General features: G+C 43.7%; 4 protein-coding genes across 5 annotated transcripts; 2 read left to right on the top strand and 2 right to left on the bottom strand.

Moving 5' to 3' along the window:
- Positions 1 to 467: 467 nt before the first annotated feature.
- Positions 468 to 5358, bottom strand: LOC100123417. 2 transcript variants are annotated; one of them, XM_008216646.4, is made up of 4 exons: positions 4938 to 5358; positions 1988 to 2250; positions 1713 to 1824; positions 468 to 1263 (listed from the first exon to the last, which is right to left on the bottom strand). In XM_008216646.4, the coding sequence occupies exons 1-4, from the start codon at positions 4987 to 4989 to the stop codon at positions 965 to 967; spliced, it is 726 nt and encodes a 241-aa protein (XP_008214868.1). In that variant the 5' UTR covers positions 4990 to 5358; the 3' UTR covers positions 468 to 964. The 2 variants fall into 2 exon arrangements, with proteins under 2 accessions (XP_008214868.1, XP_032455172.1); XM_032599281.1 differs by lacking the exon at positions 4938 to 5358 and adding an exon at positions 3116 to 3739.
- A 2745-nt stretch (positions 5359 to 8103) lies between these two features.
- LOC100123423 (uncharacterized protein) lies at positions 8104 to 11384 on the top strand. The gene is given in 5 exon segments (NM_001160025.1): positions 8104 to 8339; positions 8584 to 8717; positions 9352 to 9524; positions 10195 to 10403; positions 10845 to 11384. Coding segments are annotated over 5 exon segments (747 nt in total). The 5' UTR covers positions 8104 to 8260; the 3' UTR covers positions 10997 to 11384.
- Positions 11385 to 11600: 216 nt separating this feature from the next.
- LOC100114965 lies at positions 11601 to 13948 on the bottom strand. The gene is made up of 5 exons (XM_001607800.5): positions 13619 to 13948; positions 13075 to 13167; positions 12732 to 12998; positions 12020 to 12178; positions 11601 to 11946 (listed from the first exon to the last, which is right to left on the bottom strand). The coding sequence occupies exons 1-5, from the start codon at positions 13698 to 13700 to the stop codon at positions 11795 to 11797; spliced, it is 753 nt and encodes a 250-aa protein (XP_001607850.1). The 5' UTR covers positions 13701 to 13948; the 3' UTR covers positions 11601 to 11794.
- Positions 13949 to 15773: 1825 nt separating this feature from the next.
- LOC100123430 (protein archease-like) lies at positions 15774 to 18713 on the top strand. Its single transcript, XM_001607022.6, has 5 exons — positions 15774 to 15894; positions 16086 to 16642; positions 16840 to 16864; positions 17202 to 17406; positions 17833 to 18713. Exons 2-5 carry the CDS (start codon positions 16585 to 16587, stop codon positions 18016 to 18018), a joined length of 474 nt encoding a protein of 157 aa, XP_001607072.1. The 5' UTR covers positions 15774 to 15894; positions 16086 to 16584; the 3' UTR covers positions 18019 to 18713.
- Positions 18714 to 18933: the final 220 nt, after the last annotated feature.

The following is an 18933-nucleotide window of genomic DNA, read 5'->3' as shown; positions in this document are numbered from 1 at the left end:
CGCAGCTCACGAATATCCATCTCGCGTGTACACGTTTATTTCGGCTGTGCTCTGCAAATATTACAGTCTTTTGTCGGTTGGCGCGGAGGCGAGAGCTGTGCTGAGGAAGAAAGATCGTTATTCGGACGGACGGATCTGTGATGGGAAATTTTCTCGGATAAACCCGTGAGTAAGTGTATTATGAGGCTGTGTGCATGTGTGGTTTTTTTTTAATTAAGAATAATTAGAGAAATCTCGAGGCGACGCTGATGAGCCGAGTACGGGTTTATCGATTTCATCCGATCTTTACGCGATTTTATACGTTGTACGTGTGGGAGGATGAATTTATAATCAAGTTACACGTCGCTTTAACGACTTGTTTCCACTAATTGTACGTAAATAAGTGACTCTTAGTTTTAGCTCATAAATATTTTTAGTTTTAGACCTCGAAAATTTCGCAGGATTACACCACAACGTCAAACAATGCATACATTAAAGAAGAATTTTTATACAATTTCAAACTTTCAGCATTTACATGATTTTCTTTATTTATTATCGTATATAAACACGTTATGATATGTACAAACAACTGAATGTAGAATATTACAAAAATAAAAAATGATTATTTTACAAAAAAAAGAAGCGAAAGACATAGATACACTAAATTAATTATGGCGAATGAATTAATTATGACAACACGATGTTAGTTACATCTTACGACTCTAAATTAATACGAAATACTTAACTAATAACGTAATACAATCTCAACAGGAAAAATTTGTAAACAAAAATCCTTAGTCATCTCCCATCCAATAACGACTTCCTTTTGAAACGGACGGCGATAAACTAAAACCGCATCTAATTTGGTATTTTTCCGGTTCTCGAATGCCCTTAACAGCCAATTACACGCGTCAACAGACTCGACTCTGCTCTCGTCAGGCGAAACCGGACACTTTTACAAAATTTTCCTTCCCGCAAACGATCATTAGAGCGCGTTGTTGGACTTGGTCCTGATGATCCTTTCGAAGGGAAAGTTCTGGAAGGCTTTGCCGAAGATCTCGGTGAAGCCGGTGGAGACGAGCTCGTTGATGAGTGGCCTGGTGAACACGAAACCGGGTTGCCAAGCTCCGTTGATGATCCTGTCGAGGATACCCTCGAGGACCTCGCGTCCGTAGAGTAGGTTCGAGATGTGAAGCTTGAGGTCACGGATCGTCTCCACGTTTACGCTGACCTTTATCTTCTTGCCCGGCTCTTTCGTGATCGTCGTCGTCTGGACGAGATCGTCTGAAAATTTATAAGGTTAATGAAAAATTAATTTTTTTTTTATTTACGAGCGAGCTTGGAATCTAGAGTAAGAATTCTAGCGAGCGTTCGAAAACTAATAAGAAAAAAAAAACATTACTCAAAAGCATATAATACACATGCAAGCCATTGGAAAATGCGAAAAATCTTTTTCTTGCGATTGGGTTTTTTATCGTCGATGGAAACCAGGTCGCTCCTCTCTCGCGCGTAATTGCAGTGAAATTATGGAGAAAATTCCCAAGTGTCATTTCATTACAGGGGCAAATTTTTTTTTTCCAATAATCGACAATTAAACGCACCGCAGACATCAATTATAAAATTTTCTCCCGTTACACTATCAGCGAATACATCTATTTCTAGGTTTTCCGCCTCGCCAATTTTATAAACATTTGCAGTAATTTCCATCGTGAAAAGAGCGACTCTATACTCACACAGTCCCAAGGTGAATTTTCCTTTGTTCTTCATCTTGGAGCCGAGCATGGCCCCGTCGAACTCGTAGTCCCCGGAGAGGAATTTTTCTGGGAAGCTCTGGGTGTAGACCACCTGCAAAATCGCAAATACACGATTAAGTGTGTTGTGTTGCACAATCTCCCGAAAAAACATATGCCAAAACTAATACACGACGTCTCTGTCAATATACACGAGAGAGAGAGAGAGAGATGTAATACGCGTATGTTTGGAGTGTCGACTGTGTTTAGGCGCCGACCTTGTGGTTCTTCAAATCGCTGACGAATTTGGTGACCTTACTGGCGGACCAGCCGCTCTCGGTGACGTTTCTCAAGGTGATGCTGAAGCCGAGATTCGGCAGGCCCCGTCTGGCGCTTATTTCTTTGGCGAAGAACGGATCGAACGGAGCCACGTTGTATTTCGGCAGGCCAGTCTTGAAGTAGGGACGGATGGCGTTCAACGCCTCGCGGATGCAGGCGTCGAAGTTCGGCCCGCCCATGCGGCAGTCCTTGAAGTGGTCCTCTGCAACGAGACGGCGAGAGTGAGTATTTTTTGTTTATTTTATTTTTATCGCGCTAGGAGAATTCAAATGCGTTTCGCGCACTCCTTGTATCGTGTCATGGATAAAATTTTAATTTTCCCGCCTACTGAGCACTAAGAGTTTAAAACGTTTGTAGGTTATGTAATGAAATTCGCGTTCCTAAATTCTTGTGCCAGCCGATCGATTATCAATTAAATGCTCACGAGAAAGCCCATCGCTTTTTTAAGAAAGGATCACTATAACACTAAGGCATTAGACAGTTTTAGACTTTTCTGCCCTGATATAGTTTCCGGCTGGCGACGGTAGGTGGCGCATGGGCACTTTATTGCACTCCTCATCAAAATCGACACGCGGAAGGTATGTACAGAGGTGTGCCGTCCATTTCAAAACTGAGTCGCTATCATTTGCATTTTATTTCGCATCTTTACTCTATTGTGTTACAACGAAGGAGTTTCTTCTGTTATTTGAATGTGTTGGCAGCTGGTACTTACTGGACGCAAAATAAAATTAATCGCCGTCAATTTTAAAGATAACTTCCAAGCCAATAATCGTAGACAATCAATCGAATGGCTTCGTTTCCGAGAAGTTATTCACATTACATACATCCTTCGATCTATCATTGAAAATCGAATTTGCATAACGAGCTCGCTAAAAATAAAAAAAAAAAAAGTCTATACAAAAAATGTGCACCGTGTACCGCCAGAAAAACTAAAATACTTGATTACGCTTCTTCATGACGTTCTCCTTTTACGAGCCATAATCGATTACACCGTAATTTTCATGTCATCAAAGCGCCAGTACCTATATACACATACCCTCGACAATTTTCGATCAAAACTCAATTACCTCGACTATAAATTATTCTGATCCTCCGGTCAAAACCGACTTTCACTCCGTCGGCGGCATTTGATGAAATCGGCTCCAAACGTCTCTACACACGCACTCCTGCACGTGCCGGTCAACGCGTCGTTGTATACACGTAGGCGCGAAGCTAGGTATACCTCATACTTTTGTACATATACGCGGCGGCGAGTAATTGCGCGCTTCGAACGAAAATTCCGCTAATGGAGAGTTGCGCGTTTGCCAATGCGCGAGTCTGTGTTGTGAAATTTCCGACTTTGATTTTCTAGGATTATTCTTTCTTCTTTACGCACACATACTGCCAGGGGTATTTGCGCTCGTTCTATTTTCGCTCAGGTATATATATATATATATATATATATAGGTATACCTGATGCGTGTTTATCCGTTTGACGAGTAATTAACGTATAAACGGTTGGGTAATAAAGATACACCGGGTAATCGAGACGGTCGGTGATCCTAATCCAGAATAAGAGATGCACTCGTTACCAAACAACCTGATGCATACCTGAAATGCAGTCCGAGACATTATACCATCCGAAAAATAACACGCGGACGTAACATAAGGCGCCGCCGCTGAATAATTAATACTAGCCTGGAAATTTTGAACGTTATACTCGCTACATTTCGTCACGCATATTAAAATCGTGCAATTATATCATTCTATTAACATAAAAGATATATCCAACTCGCGCTCGTGCGCGAAAGCCTCCCGTAGAATGCAGCGTATTATGTAAGAAGCGCGCGGACGAGCTAACGCGGGTATGTAAATTTTTTTTCTCGAAAAAATAATCACAACACACCGCGCGCACACTCATTACAATAATAAACGGACAACTCGCGTCTCTAAAAAATCGAGAACAGAGCCGCTGACCGACTACGCGCGACTTTCCCTATCCTTCGCGAGTTCTAGATAATATTATGCTCGTATATAACGCATACCTGCACTTATAGCCGCGCGCATGCGTAATTTTACGTGCGCGTGCGCGCGTGTGCGTGTTTGTTTAAGATAAATATTCTGAAGGTTCGTTGGGATTTCGGTGAAATTCAGAGTGCGGTAACGTGTATTGGCGGGAATAAAGCCGATTTTGAAATATACGATGACTGTGTCTATTTCGTGATATATATATATCTCGCTCGAATGGTCCACGCCGGCGTTGCAATTATGTAATGCAAAATCGCGTATAAGGTTCCGCGCTCGTGAGCTCGAGATATTATATACATGTCCATCTTGCAATTGGCAATTTCACTCGGTCGAAGGACAACGAGTCCTGGGATATAAGCGACGTTCACCGCTCGCGCTTGGGTTGAATTATCATCGAAATTCCGAGTTTTTTTTCCATTTCCCATGAGGTTTTTTTCATTCGCTGATCGGATATTGAATATATGGAAAAGTACCGAGTTTTTCATTTTAACAGCGGAATTTATCGTCGGAGGATCATTGCGAAAGACGAGTGTATCTCTATTTTGAACAAAAAACGCACCGAAATTCGAAAGGCTTTCGTTACCTCACACTAGCTAGACGCGTTAATCCAGATATACCGATAATCGGACCACAACAAAATTAAAACATCGTCGCGAGATCGAGCTAATAATGAACTTAACACACATAAGTTACATCGATCATTATTAGGCAATAACGCGCGTAACCTAATCAGAAAATCCTCACGTATACCTCCGCACTTAACGAATACCCCAAAGCCAGACAATCTTCCCAATTACACCGGAGCGTCATTAGCCCACGCAATCGCACTGATGCACTGGCTTAATAGCCTCCCCAACACTCTATACTCAACACAATACTTGCCGAAATCAGCAGCAACGGCGATTCCGACCAGTAGCAGCAGCAACTTCCACATGACGATCGATTGAAATAAATAGTAAAATTAAATAAAAAGATCCAACGCTAAGCGAGCTGACAAGTTGTTGGCGCACCGGGACTTATGTACCGTGTGTTGTACCGCTCGCGTTCTCCAAAGGGGCCTTACAAGCGCGCGCGCGCGCTTTCACTCTCGACGACGGTACAGTATACAGTGCATCAGTTGCTGGCCCCGAGAGATCTGTCGGGCGACTGGCTCTGTGTGAAATTCTTTTCGATCCCGGCACTTATGCTCCGTGGATTACAGAGGCGGTTGCACAATTTTTATATTACAGACGGGAGTAGCGATAACCTCGCGAGTCGATGCTGTCCGGAGCTCTGGATCCGAGCTGACCGGAGGTTTAGCTTTTTAAAGCGGCAGCGAGATGTTATTATTCTTATTATTATTGCAGTCGTTGGGAAGACTAGTGGAGCGAACCTGTTTTTTTTTTCTTTCGAATGGGAAAAGTACCGGCGCGGGAAGAATTTCCGCGGATTGGGAGAAGCTTGCGGTTCTGGGAGATTAGCTAATCGGTCGCATCGAGGAGAGATGCCTGTGACGACCTTTGGAGCGGTACATCTGCGATTGGCTTTTCGCGTTACGTAAAGTTGCTACTGACATCTCGTAGTAATTATTGCAGAGGATATTTTCCATTGTGCTCCTGTTCAAAACGCGTAGCGTTGACTCTTTTTCGAAGCCGTTCCGCGGAATTAGCTCATCAGGAAAGCTGATTGTCGCGAGAGTCGATTTGAAAACTAAAAATAAAAATTGACCCGGAAATGAGCGAAATTCGATTTATAACGTCACATATACATACGAGTTGTCCGAGGTCCAGGCTTGAGTTATGCTCGATTCCGAGACTTTTGCACGTCACGTTGTAAAATCCCCGCGTGTATACGTCAGATGTTTCAGGGAAGGTATATAGTTTCGCGGTGAAACTGGAAATTAATTCCGTCAAAGGCCGAGTGCGAGAGCAGAAAAAAAAGGTGCATTATGTTTATCTGATTATACACTTATGAGTTCCGACTAAACGATGCATAATATTTGCATTTCAAAGCAGTTATTGGTGGGAAGTATTTTTTCGAGGCGTAGCTCGGCTGATGGGATTGAACGTAAACAATGTATAGGCAAAACCGCAGCGATGCAGTTTAGTGAGGTTTCGATGCAAATAAAACGTTGTGTGACTGTGATTGGAAAATTTGAAGCTGGAGTTATGGATATAGGTTTTTTTAATTACTAGGAATGAAGGCGTCTTGATTCTATCTCTGTCTAATAACACTGGTAGAAAATGTATTATAAGTGTTGTGCGGCACACTAACGTCTGCTAATATTTCATAAGCATGTAACATGTTAATAAATCCCTCAAAACTATTTTTTAATAAATATATTAATAATGCTCAATGTCGTCATCATTGGTTCGAATAGTGAATTTGAAGAAAAGTTCAGTATAAGTGGGTTTGTCTATCGTTACAATGCCATTTATTTGCATTATAAAAAAATGGCTATACAACTGAAAGTTTACACGGATACTTACTATGCTACCTAGAAGACATGTAACCTACATGATTATGATTTAACTGTTTTCATTCATATTTTCACATCAAGGCCCATATGAATTTTTTAATTTAGCGTATCAAATTTTTCTTGTAGACAGTTACACAGAAACTACCATCTCTAGCACATTGTATTTCTGATATTTTTACATGAAAAAAGTGATAAGTATTTTAGCTTTTTTGTCAAGGCATTAATTAGAATTTTGACTTTTAACAGTTGTGAGAGATTTTGAGACCGATACCTGTTACTCCATTTTTGCATTTTTTCTCATTCGAAAACTAACAGGTCTAGAAAGCTCATATTTTGCATGTAGATTTCTTTTGTGATTGTGGAAAGATAGAAAATTCTAATTACCTAAAACCTTGACTAAAAAGCCAAAACATTTATCAGTTTCTCCATGTAAAAATATGGTAGAAACCAGAAATACAATGTGCTAGAGATAGTAGTTTCTGCGTAACTGGCTATATGTAAAATTTGACCTGCTCAATTAAAAAATTCGCATGAGCCTGGATGTGAAAATATGAAGGAAAACAGTTTAATAATCAGAATCATCTAGGTTACATATTTCTAGGTAACATAGGAAGTGGCAGTGTCATATTTTAGTTGTCTAGTAGCCTTTTTACAATTCAAAGAGCATTGTATAATGATAGACTTAAACTTACTGACTCGGATACTGAACTTTTCTTTAAATTCACCTCTCAAACCTCACCGGGGCGACTTTGGGCACAGAGACACAGTATATCTTCAAACTCTTTATTCTTTTAATTGAACTTCTCACTGACATTTCAAAAAAATACTACACACTCTTGGTAATGATTAATTTTTACTAAAATTTCTTGCTAGTTATATTACATATATTTTATCTGTTATCAAGGTTTTCGCATTTCATTTTAAACACCTTAAACATTTCTACCAGAATCACGTATTAATTGCTTCACAACAAAGGCCATCATTTTTGTAAGAGAGGAATAGGCCCATGAAATAGGCCCTTTATTCCATGCCTGAAATTGGGAGAGAAAATTGATCATTTCTAGCGTGTTTTCAGCAGTGTTAGAAATGGACCCATTCTTTTTAGTTTTATTACGTAATATTAAATTCAATTTATTGTTGTTAATATCGTGTTGTTGCTCAATGTACTATTTCCATGAGATATATTCTTTTCAACGTGAATATAATTCAAAGCGAGAATTTCACCATTACAAAGCTCCAATCTATAGCAGGAAGCAAAACTCTATAACACTATATATGCAATCTCACACAATCTCTCTCCCACACTAACAACATCGTCGCCAAGATCCAACCGAGCGAACATCCAGGACACGCGTCTTCCCGATAACAAACCCACCGCAACGTCACGACACATCGCTGTACGTTACAACCTGTGAGGATGAGCACATTAGATGCACCAGACACACGTGCGGTAATAAGGGAAGTAACGAGGTCAGGGAAGCTGATTCGCGCCGTAGTAGTAGTAGTAGTAGTAGTAGGCGCGGAGTGAAGCCCGCGAGTGGGATAGAGGAAGAAAGAAGCAAAGCCGCTGCTGCAGCGCGAGTCTATAGCAGAGCGACTCCTCTCCGCGGCTCTATTGCACTTCGGCAAGTGCAGTCGCGCGCAGTGAAAGTGCCGCAAGCAGTGCAGTTCTCTCTACCCGTTCTTATACGCGGCGTCTCAGCTTAAGCTGTACAATTCGTTAATTTTAATTCTTTCGAAGTTCAAGATGTTGATGATGTACGCAAAGTTGATGCTGACGCTGCTGGCGCTGGTGGTCCGGGCTGACATCAGCGATGGGCCGCTTCGTGAGTACACGTATATTTTATCAGAGAAGCTCGCGTTTTGGGCTTTAAACGCGTTGGATAACGCTGATCGATATTTGTGTGTAAACGTATGGAGCGCAGTGTCCTGGCGAGAAAGTGGAATTTGCAACGCGCCGACTCTCACCGCAGTGTGAACGGCCGCGAATTCATCCCAGGCACTCGATTGTATCTGAATTATTTGTAAAAACGCACGGTTTTGATAAATAAACATTTGGTGAAATTTCAGCCGAGTACGTGAAGCAATGCTCGAGGAGCGACCCTCAGCTCAAGAGCTGTCTGATCGACTCTCTGCACCACCTGCGGCCGTACCTCCGAGCGGGTATCCCGGAAATCGAGCTGCCGACTGTTGAACCGTTTCACGTAAGTATATATATATATATATATATATATATCCTCTAAAGAAAGGAAAGCGCGAACGTTTTTCGCGGGAAATTCAAATTCAAACGTACAGCCGTATTTCCTAACGCAAGTCTCGAGCATCTACGCGCCGACTTATGCTAATCGCGAGCATTAAATCGGGTTTCTAAAAATAACTTCCTCACGCGCGACAATGTGTTGCCTTATACGCCGATTGACAATGGACCCGGTGAAAAAAGCGATCGTTAACTCTACAGCCGGGCTATTAAACTACTGAAAAAGTTGATGAGCTTGTGTATTACCCTATATGCAAAACTGTTATTAAATCCTCGGCTTTGCCAAGAGTGCGTCGTACAAAGGGTCGTAAACAAAGCGTAAACTCTGCGCCCCCGCTTGGAAAGTTTAATCCTATCCGCGTGAGGCCATTATATTAAAAAAAAAAAAAAAAAAAAAAACAAAGTAAAGTCCCTCTACGCACTTCCTCGTACGCGCAAGTATCAAATCTCGGCATCGATTAGCATATGTATTCCGGCACATCCGCGCGTGTGTCTGAGCGAGAGAGAATCGTATAGTCGCTGTAGACTATACAGAGAGTATAGACTCGGGTGAATAATGGGCCAACTGCGTTTGCCAACAGATGGACGAGCTGAAGCTGTCCCTGACAGGTGGGCCGAACGGTTACACAGTACGGCTGCGCGACCTCTTGGTAAGGGGGGCGAGTAACTACACGGTAGAGGACATCAAGCTTGGCTCGGACTTCGAGGCGATCATCCGAATGCCGGCGCTCATCCTTGACGCCCAGTATACCAGGTGTGTGCATCGTAATAGAGGGAATATTGCGCCCCTTGACGACCGAGGCTTATGTTTTCTTAGCTGCCTTGGATGATTTCTTTTCTTTTTTTTTTCTGTAGAATCGAGTTGACGTAGTAGCGAGATTTTTTACTGTAAATCTCTTTGATTGCCTAATTTAAATGCAGCACGTACGGAGCTGCGCTTTAATCTTTGAACTCTTTTCCTCGTGCGCGCGTCTGCATACGTCGATGCGAGTGATGAATCGTAATTTTAAGAGATAAAATTTTTATGCGATACTTGGTTTGATCAATCCTCGGTTTTTGCGAAATAATCGAAATTCCATGCCCAAATCCAAGCATAACTCGATTTACGACTGGCTCATCGCCCGGTGTCTTCGGTCAGCGCCGACAGGTGGCGCATAGGCGCTTTCCCACTTCCCTCATCCTTATCCGCGAGCCCAGTGCATATGTATAGCGGTCTCTCACCTATGCAAAAACTGACTTTCGTTCGGCCTGCTTGAGCCACTCGTGCTTTTTTACTGACTTACTGTGCAATTGTTGCAGTGCCTTACAGGTCACACATCGATTATCTGAAAAAACTTGAAAAGTCGTATCGAAGTTTTATAACGCATTCTGTAACACATAACGATGATGACTGTGTTCCACACTAACGCTCGATCGCTTTTCAGTTCCGGCGTGCTGATCATCCTACCGGCCAGTGGTAACGGGACGTTCCACGCGAGATTCGGCAACGCTCGGGCCCTTGTAAGGGGTTCCGTATCGACGCATCCGCGCAACGGCAAGACCTACCTGAACGTCGACAATCTCGACGTCCAGCTCGGCGTGAAGGACGTCAATATGAGAGTTAGAAAAATCTACAATAATAATCGGATATTGAGTAAGTATTATTATACGTATGTGAAAATTGAAATTTATGGGTGTATTATAGTTACAAAATTCGAAGCGGTTGCGTATAGGCGTTTGCTTCGGTGTTCGAGTTGACTGAACTCTCCGCGCAATTTCCATTGATGAGTTTGACATTGGGACTTTGAAAGTAGCGTTGGAATAACGCAGTGTTTGTTTACTACAAAATCATCGCGGTATGTGCGATGTAATTCAGCTTTTCAAATTTTCATTTAAAAAATCAGCTCGAAAATATCGCGTAAAAGTCCAGAAGCTGCTCTGTTACGCAATTGATCCGTTAATTAAAATACGAAATTTCGGAGTGAAATCTCGGGGAATACGCATTATTCAATAGCGAAACACGCATACTTAATTAGCAAGTCGGTAAGGCAGAAACCTTCTCTCTGACACGAACGTAAAAATCTTATCATTTCAGCCGAAGCGACCAATCTCTTCCTGCGCGAAAACGGCCAGGAGGTCCTGAAAGTGATGGAGCCTCAGCTGAAAAAGAAGCTCTCGACTCTGTTCGCTGGAATCGTCAATCAGATAGTTCGGAACGTGCCCGTGGAAACGTTTTTGCGGCCATAAATCCTGCAGTATTACACTTCTCTCTACGCCTTTTGTACTTGCCTTAATTTTAAAATTTTTTTTTACTCTCGGTTGCGAAGAATCAAAAGTTGGAAATTTGACATTGTACGAGCCATATATTTATATACCTGTCTGTAAAATTGAAAGCTGACGTCGATATGGGTGCAGCGAACGTTTTGACTAGTTTTAAGAGTGTCGGTGTCTTAATTTTACCTAAATATCGTGGCTATACACACTCTTCAGTGATAACCGGTGCAATTTTGTTATACATATGACATTGCGTTTTGTAGATAGTTGTTTTTACTTTTTGTTAATAATCTAGGCGAATGTTCATCTACCCCTTATGCATCAGGGCGAATCGATAATAAACAGGGTCTCATAGTTGTTAGAAAATTGGTTCCTTCTATTTTCATCACTAGCGATATTTCACGTAAGATTCAGCGAAAGTCCAACTCCACTCGCTGAAACGAAGGAAAGTTTACAACGGCGCCGAGAAAACTTTCTACGATACATCTCTGCCGTACACATAGCGCAACGAGCTCTCCAATCGATACGGAGTACTGTTTACGTGTTTTTGGCGCGAATCGTAAAACTGGAGGAGAAATTGAACGGAAGAAAATTTTTATTTCTATATTTACAGCAAGTACTGGCATCATTGTACTCTCAAAAACAATCATCGTCATGTCCCCTCGCAATACGCAATTTCTCAGCTCGTCTGCTCGTTCCATCCTTGTCTACGTTTTGGTGAAAATCTATTCGACAGCCGCTGGCATTAGAAAAGTGACGAGTTGAGGAAATTCAAGGGAAGACCTTGGAAGCGGAGATCTGGGAGAAGATCAGTCGGTTAACGAAGTCGGTAAGGTGGTAATCCCAGTGCTTCTCGACCGTCGGTAACATGCCCTTGTAGAGTACCGGCCAGTACTCGTTAACGAAGTTCATGGCGACTTTGTCTGAAATAATTTCGATTTGGATTAGACATTATCACTTCAACATTGACTATTCTGATGCGTAAAGGAAACTCACTCATCTCCTCGTTGCCGTTGAACAGGTCGTCGAAGTAAACCTTCATCTGCTGGACCTCCGGGTAGACGTGGAAGTGTTGGATGGACCATCGGTCGTCTTGGATTCGTCCTTCGATGCCCCAGGTGACGCTGATGCCCTCCATGCTAATGTTGAAATAACCTGCGGAAAAGGCGCGAGCGTATATAGCCGTCATACTCCAGTTACCTTAACGCCTATTACGACCTAAATATTTCCCTCATTATGACGAAAGCCCGCCAGCGCGCAAACCTATGCGTAATGGAGTGTAGGTACGACGAACAGGTGAGCATTTCTGATTTATCGTGCTGTTTTTCAATTTTTTTTTTTTTTAGATGAGATTATTTCCTTATTTTTGAAATTATTTCCTTCTAGTTGAAATAACTCGAGTTTTTTCTTCGGTAAGCTTCGCTATACCGGATAAAAAAGAGGCTAGAAAAACGATGAAAATTCAATCGTCATGAATTAAAAAATTCAGTTATTTCCTTGAATATTCAACGATCATAGCATGAAAAATGCATAACAAACGCTTGAAACATTCAGTACTGTTGCACTGAATGAAAATTCCAGTATATCGAGTTCAATTTATTCATTTTCTCGTACCGCATAGCCGTCTGCAAAAACCGCCGATTTCTCCTGACAAAACCCACGAAGGTCCTATATATAAAAAAAAAACAAATCTCTCTCTCTCTCTCACCCTTGCCGCCGATCTTGTAATGAGCGACCTGTCCCTCGGCCTTGTAGTCACCGTCTATGAAAATCTTGGGTATCTCGAGGTCGATCTCCAAGTTCATGACGTTGTCGCTGCGGTAAGGTCTGACCGCGAGGAAGTTGGCCTTGGCCAAACCGTAGGTCTTGACGTCGCGCAGGACGAATCTACCCTGGACCTCACCGGCCACGTACTCGTTCTCCATCATGTCCACGACCATCGGGTCCAGGACCGGCAGGCCCAGCTCGGGGATACCTTAGCATTAAACTTTTATCTTCAGTCGAGAATGAAAAAAAAAATATATATATATATGGTGTCCATCGATTTTCACCTTTGACGAAGGTCATCCATGACTCCTGGATGGCGAGTCTGAGACAGGACGAGTAATCGCTGGACTCGTGCTGGCAGGTCTTGACGCTCCTAGCTGGAATTTCATTGATGGGTGTAATTTGTTTAAAAGGAAGCTCTGAATTTTCAAAATTCGTAATGCTATAATACAGGGGCCGGAACCGAGGATCTCCGCGTAATCGGCGGTTAAGCGCAACCGGCAATCCAAGGGTGGGCTGTGTCATCCTTCCCCGCGATTTCGTAATCTTCCGTTTTTCTTCGCCGGAAAAATTTTCCAAAGTACGTAATATACGCATATACTCTCATGGAGGAATGCGCGAGCGACGTTGCATCAGCGAGAAATACTCGTTCTTTTTTTTTTTTTTTTTTTTTTTTTTTATTATTGTAAAATACGCCTCGCTCGGCGCAGAATTAGCATATCGAACGCGCGATGCATCATACTCTAAATTTCCACACTGCCCGTACACATCAGCCCCCTGTGCGAACACTCGGCTTTTATTAACAAAAAATGAATGTCAAAAACTCACGCAGAAGCACTTCCTCGGCACCGGTCACCTGGGCCACTATGACCGCGCAGACGAGCGCGCAGATCTGCCTCGACGGCGACATTGTTATATCGATATATATATATATTTTTTTTTGTTATTAACAAGTTTAAACAAAATCCTCGCGGACACAGACGCAGCGGCTGCACGCTTGAAAAATGCTATGCCCAGCCGGCCAATTAAACGCTCTCTTTATATAGTTTCCCGAGCCAAGGACTCGCGAAGCAACAGCAGCGCCGCTATAGACTTCTCCTCGACTATGCATACTCGCGGCTCTGACTTAGCTCGCGTTGTTGCAAAATTGCATGTCATTAATGCGCTACTCGGGTGTACGGCTTCTGCTTCGTTGTTTCTTATATGCATGACGATAACAAAGTGCGTACAGTGTAATGGTCGAATTTTACTCGTTGCAAAATTAATTGAGCCGCGATGGGGCTGTTGCAACGAGAGAAGCGTCGGCGGAGGAGGGAAAGTGAAATTGAGGGAAAAAAGCGTATACGATAATGAGCGGATTATATGTGTGATGAACAAAGAGGCTTTTGTTCGAGGAGCAAACAAAAGCCAATATAGCGAGGATCCTGATGCAGAGGCTGCAACGCATATTGGCTCTCTCGCTGTGTACTACTGCAAATACGAGACATGAATACGTCCGAGATATGATGCACCGATTGCCCAGAATAATCGCTGTAGATACTCCGAGAGATCGAAAAAAAAGCTGTTGTTAGTTCAAAAAAAAAAAAAAAAAGAAGAAACTTTCTTTTAGCCTTACGCTCCTATGGAATGCGCGTATCGTATGCACCTCGTACGTGTGTATGTGTACTTATTATGTAAGAAACGAAGAATCTCATTGTGATCGAAGCCGCTGCCCTTGAATAAACGAGAATTAGCTCTCTATATCTCGTATCGAGAAATGTTTATTTATCGAGAGGGATCGAGAGATCGACCTGCTATTACAATACAGTTAGGTGTTATAGAGAAGCTCTCGTGTCAAGGGAATATCATAGCCGTATAAACTTTGCATCTCTCGCGAGAGCATGATGTCATTTGTGCGAGAATCTCGAGTGTAATTCATTACGGATTCGCGCCTTTTTTTTTTTTTTTTCAAATGCATCAGCGATAAAACGTCTCGTCTCGAATTGCGCGGAAATAAAAAAATTGTTTGCATTTTATAGATCGGCGAGCTAACCGATTTTTTAACGAATATACAAAATCGGGTCGATGAACCGTCGTACAAGAAAAAGCATCGCTGTAATATTTCCAACTATAACTATATATAAGATACTGCGCGTTATATGGTTAAATTTATGGCGAAGATTAAAGCCGTTTATTTAAACGAAAAACCGGTTTCTACGAGGCGCTTCGCGATCGGTGATCGACGATTGAAAAAAAAATGACTACTATTATTATTAAAAAAAAAACACACACATACACACACACGAGCACTGCACTCGGAGATGATTAAAAGACTCGCCGTGTTTACCCGTGTCTCGATCTCAAACCTGCGAGTTCCGATCTTAAGGAGAGAAAAAACGCATCGCGTAGCAAATACACATCTCTCTCTACACGCTGACACACTTTTGTTTCGTACGTCTTAAGGACGACGAGATGCTTCTCTCTCTCTCTCGAATTTCGATACCTAGAGTTTCTCCCAGCTTCGCTCCTTTTGTCCAGAAAATAACCAAGTGCGTTAAGCTACTAGTCTCTCTCTCTAAGAATTTATGTAGGTCTGCAGCGACCTCCGCTCTCCGCTGCATCGAGATCATGTGCCGAGAGCGACGATCTTTCGCTTACATATTTATGCGCTCGTGCGCCAGTTCCATAATAAAGAATATTATAACGAGAGCCGAGTGCATTAATTTTTTTTTTTTAGCTGCCAATCCTTGACAATCGCTTCGCTCTGCCGTTAAATGCAAATTCGATATTGCGCAAAGTCGAGGGAACAGTAAAATCCTTTTTGGACGTGCTGATGCGCAATTCGAGTCTTAAAACACGTGCTCGTCGAGGTAATTATCGGATATCTCTCTCGCTTTTCCGCATTCGACTATCGCACTATCCGCACGACGGAAATTTTTTTACGATACGCGATGCGAATAAACAGAGGAGTATAAAAACGTTGAATAAATTGTACCGTTGATGGAGAGGATAAGGAAGTGTTGTTATAGAATAGTCACATCTGAAGGAGATAAACAAACTCGGTGCGTGTGTGTTTGGGTATGGTTCCAGCTGATTTGGCTTAGATTATCGCTAAATTCGAGCAGGTGAGTTTCGACAACACAAATATTTCCCAAATTCATTCAGCTTTCCTACACGTGGCCTTTGCCCTCGGTTATTCAGGATTGTCACGTTACGCAACTTTTTCCTCCTCGTATAAAAGGCTGCTAAATCAAGTCCCGTCATCCGCGTACGAAAACAAGCCTATATATACTTTATAACCATTTTTCATCTGCAGACACGTGCGACACAAATCAAATCGCGCGTTTGAAATTCGCAGCCGCGATTACCTTCGACTCGTAAAAAAGGCTCGTCGTCATCAGCAGTAGAAAATCAGACTCGACGCAGCACAACTTTACCATCTCTCATCGTACCGAAAAGATCACATAGTACTCAACGTGTATATATACTCGTATACACGCAGAGATATCGGTCGATCAGGTTGGGCACCGCTAACGGTCGGTAGTCAGGCTGGTAACATGTCCGACGAAAAAGCGCGCGCAGATGTATCAGCAGGCGGCCGGCCGGCTGAGCGGCGGCAGGTGCTGCCATCTGTCTCTACTACGAGTCCATTGATCGGCGGCGAGCTGTCATACGGGATCAGCTGATTCGGCCGATTCACGTGGGGAGCCGATCAGCTGTGACGCCGTCGAGGAGCGAGAGGGGGAGAGCGAGCGCGCGCATTTCTGCCCCGCAGCAGCGCACGCTATACAGCTTATACATATATATCTTTCATCATGGAAGACGACGAGCTCACCGACGACGATTTTATTGTTCCGCCCTGCAAGTACGAGTGTGAGTATTTTTCTTTCGATGATTATTTTTCGGAGTAGCTTTTGTTTACAAAGAGGCTGGCGGTTGAGAGCCGTTGGGATTGTGGGGATACTCGCGGTGGAAAAGCGGCGAAGGATCGATGCTGGCTCTTCGCTGAGTTTTCCCTTCGGCTCGATTAAGATTCGAGGTGCTCACGGCTTTTTTGTTTACTTTTGCAGATCTGGACCACACGGCGGACGTACAGTAAGTGCACTTGTAAGGATTATTTCGCTCGAACCGCGTTAGCCGTTGCTTTTGAGGTTGGAATGGCAACGTGGTTCGCGCGCCAGAGAAAATTTCCCCGACGACGGTTTTTTTCCTAAAAATCGACGGGATCTTCTCGAGGGACCTTCCGCGAGTAATTTTTCGATAACCCAGCGTGATAATCCCGCAGCGATTACCGGGATTGAGGTTATGGATCGAACTTAACCTACAAAGTCTCTCTCCGGCGCCGCGCGACAACGACGACGACGACGACGAGGCAGGTTAGAATCGCGTTCGAACGCGACGTTCTGAGAATGTTTGAATTTTTGAATTTCAGACTGCACTCATGGGGCGAAACCATGGAGGAGGCGTTCGAGCAGTGCGCCATCGCGATGTTCGGCTACATGACCGAGCTGGAGCGCGTCGAGGTGAAGCAAGTGCACCACGTGGAGGCTGAGGGACACGACATGCAGAGTCTGCTCTTCCACTTTCTCGACGAGCTGCTCTTCATGTTCTGCGCAGAGCCTTTTCTCGTCGCCAGGGTATGCTTCGAATTACGTAAAGCCGCTGTAAATCTAGTACGACTGTCATCCCGGATCACATTCGGTTATCGGAAATATGTCGCTGATAATCATTCCATCGTACGCTCGATTTTAATCTGTGAAGTTCATCTCTGTACAGGCGCCTTTTGTGTAGCTTCATAATCGCGCATTTCAGAGCACGAAAATCTCTACAAGCGATAAAATACCTCGCGCTTGCATCGTAGCAACCCAACTCCGGCCTGAAACGTTGCAAAAGAATGCGTACACGCTTATAGCTCTCCCGCAGCGATTACGCAGCTCGCGTTCTCGAATCGCCTCGAAATACCTACACAATAATCCCCCTACACGTCCGCGATACCATCACACACACACACACACACACACAAGCATAATGTATCCTTCGATTGATTTTCGTCTCTGTTCCAGCGAGTCAAGATCACCGAATTCGACCGGGTGAACTTCAAGATAAAGGCTCGCGCTGCTGGCGAGGAGTTCGTAATCGGCAAGCACACTCAGGGCGCCGAGGTGAAGGCCATCACGTACTCGGCCATGCAGATCCACGACCGGCCGGAAGTCGAGCGGCCGGAGCTCTTCGTCATCGTCGACATATGATCTCGTTCTTGGCGAGGCTCTCCTTTTTTTTCTCGCACTCGCTGCCGCTGGGGAAAAAAAAAAGAAGAAGGAGAAGAAGTATAGGAGCGCGGCTTATACAACATATAACGCTTTAAATGGCTGCGGCGATGTCTCGGCGACATATTTCAGAGTCAGAGGGAGAGGGGGAGGCTGAAATGCAGCCCCTACGAAGTAGGGTGCAGTCCTTTTGTACTCGCGTACGCTTCGAATAAATACGTTACGAAAGAAACGCACCGGGCCCTGTACCCCCCCCCCCCCTTTCTCTCTCTCTCTCTCGGCGCCGGCCCCCTTTTCTCGCTCGGGCCCCGAAGTCAGATGCGTCTATGCTCCGAGTCGCGACTCCTTTTTTTTTGCGCGCGCGACGACGCTGCCGCCGCGTATGTACGTATACTTTTGTTTTCCTGTATACCTAAGGCAGCTCGCTCGCGAATTCGCGAGACATTCTGAGGCGAGAGCGTACTTTTGTACCTTTTTTTTTTTTTTAACGTACGCGTAAGATTGCGAGCTAGAGGGATGACCTCGTTTTTTTGTACAGTGTATAGCGTATATAAATAAAAGAATTTGAAAAAATCCTTCCAAGTATATACGAAGCCTGAAAGGAATCTGCGCTCGCATCATTGAAGCGTGTGTTATATACGGAGGAGAGAAAAAATAAAGACCACTCAATAACCCCCTTTTCGGCGTCGAAAGAACAAAACCAGACTCTCCCATATCCACACACACACACACGTCCGGATGTAATAACACACGCGTAAAAATTGTCCAATTACGCGCGGGGGCGCCAGTTCTTTAGAGCTACGGCCCTGCATACATATATATATATATATATATAAAACGTAGCGTCATCGCCGCGTGCAGTCCGGCGAGGGAGACGGAGGCATTGTTGCGCCCCTC

Source organism: Nasonia vitripennis, chromosome 4, assembly GCF_009193385.2.
Source record: "Nasonia vitripennis strain AsymCx chromosome 4, Nvit_psr_1.1, whole genome shotgun sequence".
Taxonomy (NCBI): domain Eukaryota; kingdom Metazoa; phylum Arthropoda; class Insecta; order Hymenoptera; family Pteromalidae; genus Nasonia; species Nasonia vitripennis.
Note: the sequence above shows the minus strand (reverse complement) of the source record. Positions and strands in the feature narration are given on the sequence as shown.